Genomic DNA, 13,009 nt, shown 5'->3' with positions numbered 1-13,009 from the left:
TGAAGAAGTAGATAGCATCTTGGTTTGTTATTGCATCAGAAAGATGGCAGCTGTGCAAGACTCCATAAGAGATGTTAGCCTGGAACTTTCTCATCTGTAGTGCACTTGAGCCATAACTGGGTGCCGCAGATGTGTTAGGGGAGGGCTACCAACCAAACCCATTACTGACATTTTTTGAATCTGAAGACCACATTGAAGTAATTGGTACCCATTTCAGAAATTAATATAATCTATTGATAATATATATTCCAACTTCCCTTGTAAGAAAGTACTCTAATTCACAATATCAGTTTAAAATAATTTGTGCAATTTACTTTTCCATAGGAATAATGAGTGGAAGAGATCTTAGAATGTTCATCACAAATCACAGAGCAGAAGATGCAGGTAATGTAAAATACATCTTTCTTCCTGCAGCTGGTTTATACAATTATCCATCAAATCAAGGCTGTACATCCTGAACGTGTGCTGAGCTAGGTTATCTTTTGAGAACTTCCATTGATTTAAAATAATACAATGTTTAATAAAAGACAAATACCAGCTGTTCCATCCATGTGTGTTATCTGATGTATTCTTCCTGAACTGCAAATGTATGGATCTGATTCAATACAGGATCTCGCTAGTCTAATTTCCAGATGCTAGTTATACAAATTCACAAATTAACCTATACAAAAAAATGTCAATGTAACAATGCCTTCAGGAGGAGCAATGTGGTAAAATAAATCTTGGAAGAACTATATAGCCATTTAGAACTAATACGAGGAAAAACATTTTCACCCAGAGAGTTGTGAATTTGTGGAATTCTCTGCATCAGAAGGCAATGGAGGCCGACTCACTGGATGCATTGAAAAGAGAGTTAGATAGAGTTCTTAGGGCTAGCGGTATCAAGGGGTATGGGGAGAAGACAGGAAAGGGGTACTGATTGTGGATGATCAGCCATGCTCACATTGAATGGCGGTGCTAGCTCAAAGGGCCAAATGGCCTACCCCTGCTATCATTTTCTATGTAAGAACAGAAATAAGTGTGAATAAGTTTTTAACAAATCGGAAGGAGATTAGTTCACAACTTTAATGTTTTCATGTGAAAGTCTAAAGGATGGACTGTTTTGTGGTATGGGTAGCATGCTGCTGTGCTCCACCAACTAAAGGTCTCAGGTTTTAATTTAAGCATGTTTAGAGTTAGATTATCTTGGATAGGCTTATCGCTGTTGGCTTTTAGCAAAGCAAAAACATTTTGAATCCTTGCTGCTAATAGCTACACAGCACCTCAGCAGGAAACATTTTGTGGTTTCAAAAAGCTATTGAAATTCTGTGGTTAATCTCCTAAAATAACTGCATTTTATTTTAAGTAACTTATTTTTAAACTTTAGTGATGATTTGATGAGATGAAAATGCTATTAAATATCAAGTGAATAAAATGGCAAATGAAATTCATGGATACCCAGACATTCTACAGTGACCATTTGTTTAAAACAAAAATCATTATTTCATATTCTTTCCAAATCTAAGGTAAACTACAATAAAATTAAAATTCTAATAGCCTAGTATCAATAATGTATGCTTCAACATCTTTTAAATCAATATATTTCCCATTGTCTAAGATAAACTACTTTACAGCTTCATCTTGAATAATTTGACTTCTCATTGACAATGTGCACTAGAGCGATGCACAATCCAAACAGAAAAAATAGTTAATGGAGATTATATCAGATGTATATGAACATCTTGCAGGGAACAGATCAATAATGAGCATAATTAGCCAACAATGCAACTTTTATATTGACTGTACCTTTGAGGTGCTCTTTAGAATTGATTTTTTATAAAAATAATTATCCTGATATTTGATGTTTGGGTTCTGATATTTTCATATTTTACTTTAATTCAGTATGAATTACAGATGCATGAAACTAATATAATTATGTATATAATGTCATTGTCAAGGGCAAGTGGCTATGTAATTTTGGTCTGAATACAAAATATGTTTTGAACAATGTGTTAAAATATTTGTTTTCTATTTGTTAGAAAGAAGACTTTATAATTTTCAGTTGGACCAAATAAAATTCCAAAATACAGATTCAGAATTTATCCTGTAACATAAATAGGATAACATATTTAACGTTTTGGTAAGATAGGGTAGAACTAGATAATATGGAAACAGTAAAGCAACAAATAAATAGTCTAAATTATATCAGTCAAGGTTGAATATTACTGTGAAGGACGTAAGATCTCACAATAACTGGTGACTTTATTATGTTTCATTTTCTTGTGCACTTGGTTTTCTTTTGCATATCTAGGAATGTATTGTGAAACATTTTCTGCTTCTATAATTTTCCATTAGAGAAACTGGTTATAAGAATAAAAAATGGTGTTGGAAGTCAGACGTATAAACCAATTGACTATCAACAACTTCAAGCACTTGCTGAAGCTAAAAGGATGGCATGTCTTGACACTGATCGCAAGGTAAATCAATTCCGAACAAACCCGTTAACAAAAATTTCCACACGGCTAAATTTTGTCCAAAGATAAATAACCATGTATTCTCAAAAGCTTTGTCTTTTTGTTTATTTCCTTCTATGAAATGTTCACATTTTAGTATAGTTTACTAAAAAATAATAGATTATTCATTTGACTGTAATAGAGATTATCTCGGGCCACTTGCATGTCTATACACATTTATTTAGAGGGAGCAGGTTGACAAATTGTTCCTTGCTGCTGTGAACATTTGAATAATACTGGATCAAGAGATAAGGACACATGCAGGAGAAAAAATAAATTGCATACCAGTTATAAAAATCTTAATTTCACTATTGAGACAACAACGATATTATTTGAATATTGGAAACATCAATCCTATATAATTTCCAAATATTAGAAGGTAATTTTGTTGAATGTAATACTAAATAACTTTAAAAAGTAGAGACAAGAAACTGCAGATGCTGGTTTATAAAAAAACACATTGTGCTGGAATAACAGAGGGTCAGGCAGCATCTGTGGGTGAAGTTTGGGCCAGGACCCTACTAGAGAGCTTATTCTTAATTGTTGTTTCCGTTCCTATCTTACACTCAGAAAATAGGATTTAGTTTAGTTTATTATTATTGTCAAATGTAACGAGGTACAGTGAAAAGTTTTGTTGTTGTGTGCAAACAGATATTTTGGCTTTGTGTACATGGCAAGGGACACAGATTACTTAAATGCTGAGGAACTAAAAATGTAATGAAAACTAGAGATTAGAAGAAATTAGGATAAATAAAACAGTGCTGGAGAAATCAATGGAATAAAAGCTGATACATCCCCATGGCTTGATAATCTGTAATTTAAAAAAATCTATCCATGAAAAATATTTTATCAGTTATGAAATAGTGTCATGAGAGCAGTCAGGATTACCATCGATGAACTACTGAAGGTACTGTCGTATTTGAAGATAGACAAATCTCCAGGCCCTAATGAGATATATCCAAGGACATTACGGGAAACTAGAAAGGAAATTGCGAGAACCCTAGTTGAAATTTACGAGTCGCCCTTATATCCAGGAGAGGTGCTGGAAGACTGAGGGTGGCAAATGTTGTGTCTCTTTTCAAGAAGGGCTGCAGGGAAAATGCTGGAAACTATAGGCCGGTGAGCTTAACATCTGTAGTTGGCAAGTTACTGGAGAGTATTCTGAGGTTTAAGATATACAGGCATTTGGATGGGCAAGGGCTGATTAGGGACAGTCAGCGTGGTTTTGTACGTTGGAGATCGTGTCTCACAAATCTGATTGATTTTTTTGAAGACATGACCAAAAAGGTTGATGAAGGCAGACCTACAGATGTCGTGGACATGGTCTTCAGTAAGGCATTCGACAAGGTTCCGCATGGTAGGCTGCCCTGGAAGGTGAGATCACATGGGATCCAAGGAGAGATAGCTGAATGGATAGCAAATTGGCTCCATGGAAGGAAGCTAAGGGTGATGGTGGAAGGTTGTTTCTCAGACTGGAGGCCTGTGACTAGTGGTTTGCCTAAGGGTTCGGTGCTGGGCCCCATTACTGTTTGTCATCTATATCAATGATTTGGATGAGAACAAGTTTAGCAAGTTTGCTGATGATACAAAAGTTAGTGGTTTTGCAGATAGTGAAGATGGTTGTGAACGATTGCAGCAGGATCTGGATCGATTGGCCAGGTGGGTTTGAGGAATGGTTGATGGAATTTAGTGCAGAGAAGTGTGAGGTGTTGCATTTTGGGACGTCGAACAAGGGCAGGACATACACTGTAAATGGTAGGCCTCTGGGTAGTGTTGTCAAGCAGTGGGATCTAGGAGTACAGGTGCATGGTTCCTTGAAGGTTGAGTTGCAGGTAGATAAGGTGGTCAAAAAGGCTTTTGGCATTTTGGCCTTCATCAGTCAAAGAGTATTGAGTATAGAAGTTTGGCAGTTGTACTGTATAAGATGTTGGTGAGACCGCATTTAGAATATTGTATTCAGTTCTGGGCACCATGTTATAGGAAAGATATTGTCAAGCTTGAAAGGGTTCAGAAAAGATTTACTAGGATTTTGCCAGGACTAGAGGGCATGAACTATAGGGAGAGGTTGAGTAGGCTGGGTCTATTCCATGGAGCTCAGGAGTTTGAGGGGAGATCTTATAGAGGTGTACAAAATCATGAGAGGACTAGATCGGGTAGATGCACGATGGCCAGTAGGGGAATCGAGGACTAGAGGACATACATAGGTTCAAGGCGATGGGGAAAAGATTTAATAGGAATCCGAGGGGTAACTTTTTCACACAAAGGGTGGTGGGTGTTTGGAACAAGCTGCCAGTGGAGGTAGTTCAGTCTGGGACTATCCCATCGTTTAAGAAACAGTTAGACAGGTACATGGATAGGACAGGTTTGGAGGGATGTGGACCAAGCGCAGGCAAGTGTGACTAGGGTAGCTGAGACATTGTTGGCTGGTGTGGGCGAGTTGGGCCAAAGGGCCTGCTTCCACACTGTATCACTCTATGACTCTACAACTCTAAGTTTGTAGATAACACTAAAATAGCTGGTATCGTAGACAGTGAAGCAAGAATTGCAGTTCGATCTTGATCAGCTGGGCAAGGAGGCAAAATAGAATGGCAAAATAAATTCAATGCAGAGGAGTGTGAGGTGTTGTATTTTGGGAAGTCAAGCGAGGTTAGGGCTTTCACAGTGAACATACGGGGCCCTGAGAAGTGTTGTAGAACAGAATTTAGCTAGAATTTAGCTAGAAGCTAGAATTTAGAAGATTGAGGGGGGATCTTATAGAAACTTACAAAATTCTTAAGGGGTTGGACAGGCTAGATGTAGGAAGATTGTTCCCGATGTTGGGGAAGTCCAGAACAAGGGGTCACAGTTTAAGGATAAGGGGGAAATCTTTTAGGACCGATATGAGAAAAACATTTTTCACACAGAGAGTGCTGAATCTCTGGAATTCTCTGCCACAGAAGGTAGTTGAGGCCAGTTCATTGGCTATATTTAAGAGGGAGTTAGATGTGGCCCTTGTGGCTAAAGGTATCAGGGGGTATGGAGAGAAGGCAGGTACAGGATACTGAGTTGGATGATCAGGCATGATCATATTGAATGGCGGTGCAGGCTCGAAGGGCTGAATGGCCTAATCCTGCACCTATTTTCTATGTTTCTATGAAGGATATAGAAGTACAAGTACATAGTTTCCTGAAAGTGGAGTCACTGGCGGAGAGGGTTGTGAACTGGCTTTTGCCACATTGCCCTTCATCAGTGAAGGCATCTATCTATCTATCTATCTATCTATCTATCTATCTATCTATCTATCTATAAAACTCAAATCAGTCCGCCTGCAGTACGGATCCCTTCCTGCCTTTTGATTCGTTGACGGCTGCTCCTTCCTCAGCTTCCAACACACTTCGAAACAATGTTGCAAGACAGGAACACTGAACTTTTCACTGCTGCAGCAGGCAGGGATTTTTTCTAAAGAGGCAGGGCAGTGCTGGAATCTTACTTTTGAGAACGGCTTCAGTTCCATTGGAGGAGACGGGTGCATGGTGGAATATTGGGTTGGGGGATCACACCATTGGGGGAGCAGATCCAACGGGTCTGCACTTGGTCTAGTATATATATAAAACTCAAATCAGTCCGCCTGCAGTACGGATCCCTTCCTGCCTTTCGATTCGTTGACGGCTGCTCCTTCCTCAGCTTCCAACACACTTCGAAACAATGTTGTAAGACAGGAACACTGAACTTTTCACTGCTGCAGCAGGCAGGGATTTTTTTTAAAGAGGCAGGGCAGTGCTGGAATCTTACTTTTGAGAACGGCTTCAGTTCCATTGGAGGAGACGGGTGCATGGTGGAATATTGGGTTGGGGGATCACACCATTGGGGGAGCAGACCCAACGGGTCTGCACTTGGTCTAGTATATCTATAAAACTCTGGGGCCATCCGACCGACTGCCGACCGGCGCCCTTCCTGCCTTTCGATTCGTGACCGATACTCGCAGATGTCCAATCGGAATGGCCGATGCTCGCAGATGTCCAATCGGAATGGATTCATTTGCATGTACGGCTGCCGGCTGCATTTCTTCCTTTGATTCATTGCCACGCCCAATCCAGACGCTCAATCTCCGAGATATTTTCCATTTCGGTAGAGATTTCGCTTTTCTTTCTAAGTATCCGCTCCTCATTTCATTTTGTCGTGTTGAAGTACACGTTTTTAATCAAATCCTTCTCCACCCCCCCCACCAACCCCCAAATATTTCAAAAACAAACAGGCTTCTCCATTTACATGTCAGCTTCCAACACACTTCGAAACAAAGTTGCAAGACAGGAACACTGAACTTTTCACTGCTGCAGCAGGCAGGGAAGGTGCCATTGGATTTTTTTTTAATCCACTGCTGAGGGAGGCAGGGCAGTGCTGGAATCTTACTTTTGGGAACAGCTTCAGTTCCATTGGAGGAGACGGGTGCATGGTGGAATATTGGGTTGGGGGATCACACCATTGGGGGAGCAGACCCAACGGGTCTGCACTTGGTCTAGTATATCTATAAAACTCTGGGGCTATCCGTCCGGCTGCCGTCCGGATCCCTTTCTGCCTTTTGATTCGTGCCCGATACTCGCAGATGTCCAATCGGAATGGCCGATGCTCGCAGATGTCCAATCGGAATGGATTCATTTGCATGTACGGCTGCCGGCTGCATTTCTTCCTTTGATTCATTGCCACGCCCAATCCAGACGCTCAATCTCCGAGATATTTTCCATTTCGGTAGAGATTTCGCTTTTCTTTCTAAGTATCCGCTCCTCATTTCATTTTGTCGTGTTGAAGTACACGTTTTTAATCAAATCCTTCTCCCCCCCACCCACCCTCAAGTATTTAAAAAATAGTCAGGCTTCTCCATTTACATGTCAGCTTCCAACACACTTCGAAACAAAGTTGCAAGACAGGAACACTGAACTTTTCACTGCTGCAGCAGGCAGGGAAGGTGCCATTGGATTTTTTTTTAAATCCACTGCTCAGGGAGGCAGGGCAGTGCTGGAATCTTACTTTTGGGAACGGCTTCAGTTCCATTGGAGGAGACGGGTGCATGGTGGAATATTGGGTTGGGGGATCACACCATTGGTGGAGCAGACCCAACGGGTCTGCACTTGGTCTAGTATATTTATAAAACTCTAATCTTGTATGTATGTGTGCATCTTGTATGTATGTGTGTATGTTTTTTTGTATCTTCGTCAAAACGCTACGCGGTAGCGCTGACATTTTTCCACATTCTTACTCATATTTTTCCCTTCAGATTTCATGCTATATTTCACGTTATTGATGATTAAGTTGAAAAAAAAGCCAATAATGGCTTCTGAGAGAGTCAGCTTCTGAGAGAGTCAGCTTCTGAGCAGCTTCCAGTGATGATGTCACATGCCATCTCACAGTCCACCAATCACAATCAGCTCTCATTTACACAAGCTGCGACAATGACATCACAATGGGATGTTGGCAATGGTAACGGCAGCAGCTTGAAGAAGAGGTTGCCAACGGTAACGGCAGCAGAAGCTTGGTGGAGAATTCTGTGTGCCGCCATCGATGGAGGGGGAGGGGGAGGGGGAGGGGGAGGGGGAGGGAGGGGGGGAGGGGGAGGGAGGGAGGGGGGGGGGGGGAGGGGGAGGGGGAGGGAGAGGGAGGGAGGGAGAGGGAGGGAGAGTACACAAAACTGGTGAGTGGTGGAAACAGGTTGCGTTAGGGGAATTTTTGAGTGGTGGAATATTACGTTGGGGATTGCTAAGCTTGACAGAGAATGCTGCGTGCAATCATCTTCAGTATGACTGGGCCGCACAAGGGGGGGAGGGAGTATGTGTGGGCGGGTGGGGGGGGAGTGTATGATGGAGGAGGGGTCAAGTCAAAAGTCGAGTCTATTCATTGACTCAAAGATTGATTGGCGTTTTACAAAAAAAAAATTCCAGCACTCTCCTCCTCCAACACTGCCCACAACCCCCCTCCCCCACACGTCAAGTCCACACTGCCCGCCCACCCCCCCCACCACCACCCCCCCCCCCCTCTCACAAAGCTATTATGATCACTGTTCCCTGGAGGTTCACTGAGTAGCAGGTTATTAATAAACCATTTCTCATATATAATATCCTCATATGGATATCAAATAGCCGGTCTCACTTTGGTTCCTTAACATACTAAACTTAAAAATCCTATCTTATGAATTCTATGAATTATTGCTAACTTGGTTTGCCTCAGACCATATATAGATGAAAATCCCCTCTGGGTATTGTATTATCCGTGTTACCATTCACCTAACATGTTCATGTCTTTTTGTAGATTCTTTGTTTTCTTTCACAATTCATTTTCTCATCTATCTTTGCTATTGGCAAATTTGGATACATTACTTTGTTCCTTTGTTTAAATCATTAATCTAGATTATAAGTAGCTGAGACCTTGAAATGAACGCTTAAATATCTCAGTTGCTAAAGCTTGTCAAAGTTATAAAGACCTATTTAAGAAACATAAGAGGCTGCAGGTGCTGGAATCCTGTGCAAAAAACAAATTGCTGTAGGAACTTAGTGTGTCAGACAGCCACTGTGGAAGGATCTGTGAAGGATCTACCTCTACCACAACGCCAGGCATCCACCACTCTCTCTGTAAAAACTCTTCCCCTTCACATCTCATACCTCTCTCATATTAAAGCTATTCCCTCTGGTCTGACATTTCCACCCTGGGAGAAAGGTTCAGACTGTCTCCCCTACCTATGCCTCTCATAATTTTACATACTTTCACCTTTTTTATATATATTTTTTAATAAACATATATTCATATTGCTCATTGTAAATTACTTGAGGATTGTGGGCAGGAGGAACTATACAATACTAGACTAAGTGGGACCCGTTGGGTCCCATGTTCACACGGGAGGGCTGGTCCCCCAACGCAATATTCCACCTCTCCACCAATTCCAATGTTGGTGGCCAGTGGGGAGGGCTTTCTGGAGCGCTAGTATGGGTATTGTGGGCTGAAGGGACTGGTTTCCAGAGGGCTAGCTTGGACATTGTGGGCCAAATGGATTCTTGGGGTGACAGCTCAGTCACGTAAGCCTGATGTGCTGGCAGCTCACTCAAAGCTAGTGGGCGAGCAGTTGACTCATGGCTATTCCTTGAAATTTCATTTCAAGCAGGGTGCAAGGCCACCAAATTTAAGTGCAGTTTCATACCACTTCAAGCAGGGTGAAACCACCATAAAACCACACAAAACGCCACATATACACCACACTCACATTTCAGTAGACATTCAAGCAGGGTGAAACCACCATAAAACCACACAAAACGCCACATATACACCACACTCACATTTCAGTAGACATTCAGTGTGTTCAGTTGATTCACAGCTCAGACAGACATGACTTCTCCCTCCCCCATCTTGCAGAGACTGAGCCACACCCACACTTCCGGGTTTTATAATCCCTCCCCCCTCCCACTGGAAGGGGCGTGGCTTTCATGCAGTGATTGACATTCTCGACATTTTTTTAAACACTAATAACAATTTTATTTTTCATTGATGGGAAGAATCCTCTGCACCAGATGAGCGGAGGGGGACTGAGTAAGATGGCCAAAAATCACAGCCGTAAGTAGTAGCGTTTTATCTAAAATCAATATACAGTGCAAACAGGAAGTTGTCAAATTACCACCACCAACAACCATTTTCAGTGCAGCATTTGAAAGCAGTTACCCACCACAAACAACCATTTGCAGTCCAGCATTTTAAAGCAACCACATTTTCATTTTCAAACCACATTAAGGGCACTCACCGTTGAGTAGACATGTGTTCAGTGTTATTCACAGCTCAGAGAGACGTGACCCTCTCACTTCCTCCAGAGACTGAGTGAGGCACAACACTTCCAGGTTTTATAGTCCCTCCCCCTCCCACCAGAAGGGGCAGCAGAGAGAATGTCAACATTTTTTAAACATTAATAACTCTTTTATTTTTCATCGATGGAAAAAACCTCTTGTCCTGCGCAGCGGAGGGGGACTGAGTAAGATGGCCAAAAATCACAGCCATAAGTGGTAGCGTTTTTTCAAAAATCATGAAACAGAAAATCAGGAAGTGGTGAAGATCTTATTTTAGTAATATAAGATTAATGTAATAGCCTTTAATCTGTCCACTTCCTATACTACTAGAGGTTGATTGAGTACAGATGAAATGGGTAACCCACCTATTCTTAAGGAACTGGATAGTTCAGCAAGTACTAGCTTATCACAGGATAAAAGTACTATCATAACATTTAAGGGATATTTGGACAGGACTGGATAGGTTAGAGACTTGTGGACCAAGCGCGTGTGTGGGACCGGTGTGGGTGGGGCATGTTAGTCGGCGAGGGCAAGTTGGGCTGAAGGGTCTGTTTCCACGTTGTTTGACTCTAAGAGTGGGGCTAACAAGCCACGATCACTGCACGATCTCCATGAACATTTTTTGGCAAACCATTGGTTACCATTAGAATTATTCATTTTGATCTGTAGAAACTAGAGAAGAACTATGTAAAAAGAATGATGTGCATTTATAACCTTGGACCAATTGGAACTATCAGTCTGGTCAGTTTGCATTGTTAACTAATTCAATTATGTACTCACTCAAATAGCTTTATCAAATAGGAGGCTCCACGTGTACATTTTAATAAATCACATTTGGTCACTCTGTAATTATTCTTTATTCTGGATTATTTATCTGGCAACCAATATTAAGTTCACTGTTTATATTTTTCTGTTTTTCATGATTTCACGTGTTCTTTTGTGGAATCCCTTTTGCATAAATATGTCATGTAAATATGCAATGTTGGCCAGTTTTGCCAGTTTATTCGCATTCTCCCGTAATTTGTTTTAGAGATTATTTATCTCCAGTTTAATACTATCTACAAATTCAGAACTTTATACTAATTCTCCTATAGACTCTATTCCCATCCCAGTCTTCCTTTTTTAATTGGAGCCTGTAAAATGAGCATTTTTTCATGTCCCCAGATAATATCCCCATTTACTGATTTATTTTTCCTCTCGAGTTGTCTAAATGATGTGCTTAAATTTTGTCACCCTCAAAAATGCTGCTGACATAGTATCTGTTCCTTTGAATACATTCTTGAGAATAATTTCCAAATTCATTAGCTTTTACTTCCAACCTGTACTTGGTTAATAACTTCCAAAGCTGTCCAGGAAGTCTTACCCAGGAAGTCTTGAAATTGTTTTCAAAATTCAGCAATATTAAAAAAGTGATTGAAGTAAATGTCCATTTTGTATCATTATAATATTGTATCATTGAAATATTTTTCCACCTAAATACTGAAACTTACTTATTTCTTTTTTATATTCTCCCTAATCTTAATCTCATTATCAATCTAGATTCTTTATTCCTTTGCTGATTGCAGCTGTGGTTTTTGCTAAAACCACTATTTCTATCTCTAATCCACATACAGGGTTCCTCATTGGCTTCATTTCTGCCAAATATAATCCACTTTGTTTTTGACGAGCTGTATTTATTTTGCAATCCTCTAATTCTGTTTTCAATATATACCAATATGCAATTCTGTGGTTTTGCTCCATTGAAGCCATTTCAGGGATCTATTTCCTTCTCCAGAGGTGCATGCACATAATCCAGCCTAAGCTTTGAGAGCAATGCTGAAAAATTATTGCAGTGTTGGTTTAGGTATATTATTGTCACACGTACCGAGATACAGTGAAAATCTTTTGTTTGCGTGCTACCCAATCAAATCAGATAATATTGTACATGAATACAATCAAGCCATACACAAAAGGTAGAGCAAATAAAAATATATCAGAGTGCAGAGTGATAGATTTACAAGTAGAAATCAATTTAAAAGAGTAGGGCAATTGTATTGGATGATAGTAGATCCTCTTTTTAGACCAAAAAAGTCTTGTGACAGTTTTCAAAGATGTGCAGGGAAGTTCTCTTAGTTTCCAGACTAACATTTATAGAAGACTAAAACCAAGTTATGTATCTTGTCACTGTTATGAATATTTAATTTATGCAAATTTGTAGCTGTCTGATCCCGCAATAATTCTACAATTCAAAATAAATTTTTGGCTGAGAAGAATCTTGAAGTTATTATTTGAGAATAATTTGAAGTTATGAAGATCCTCTTTGTTTTACCGTTGCATTTGCTAATGCAATCTTGTTTTGATGTTAGTAACGCTGCCCCTCTTTGTAGCTCATTCTTGTTGTTGAAGTTCTGGTTGAAGTATATTTTTTGGAGCAGCTTTTCTGCTTACTCAAGGAAAATGCGCCTCTATGATAAAACACGTGGAACAAAGATAAGTTAAAATATATCGGATATTTAATGATGCTGTACTCCAGAGTCCCTCAATCAGTTAGGCTACACGAACCTTTGATTTACTTCTCTGATAGTAAATTGCTCCAAGCTCTAATAGTTGTCAACAATTCATTGTATTTTTCTGATGTATGGAAAGTTTCTCTCCAACTGTGAATGCGAGACTAACCTCCTAGATAATCCAGCACACAAAGACTTCATTATATTTGGAATCACTTGATTGTCAAAGCAAATA

The 13,009-nt window shown here is 40.3% G+C and overlaps 1 protein-coding gene across 3 annotated transcripts in view; it reads left to right on the top strand.

Annotated features, from left to right (window-relative positions):
- Nucleotides 1-13,009, top strand: part of LOC129698808 (coiled-coil domain-containing protein 148-like) — a 66,107-nt gene that overhangs the window by 4,567 nt on the left and 48,531 nt on the right. For all 3 annotated transcript variants that reach the window (XM_055638098.1, XM_055638097.1, XM_055638100.1), the window contains exons 2-3: nucleotides 325-384; nucleotides 2,335-2,456. In XM_055638098.1, the coding sequence (XP_055494073.1) occupies nucleotides 330-384; nucleotides 2,335-2,456 (177 nt within the window). In that variant the 5' untranslated portion in view covers nucleotides 325-329. The remainder of the gene's footprint in view (nucleotides 1-324; nucleotides 385-2,334; nucleotides 2,457-13,009) is intronic.

The sequence above is a fragment of the Leucoraja erinacea genome, chromosome 7, assembly GCF_028641065.1.
Source record: "Leucoraja erinacea ecotype New England chromosome 7, Leri_hhj_1, whole genome shotgun sequence".
In the NCBI taxonomy this organism is placed as follows: Eukaryota; Metazoa; Chordata; class Chondrichthyes; order Rajiformes; family Rajidae; genus Leucoraja; species Leucoraja erinaceus.
This window is presented reverse-complemented; position numbering and strand designations above follow the sequence as displayed.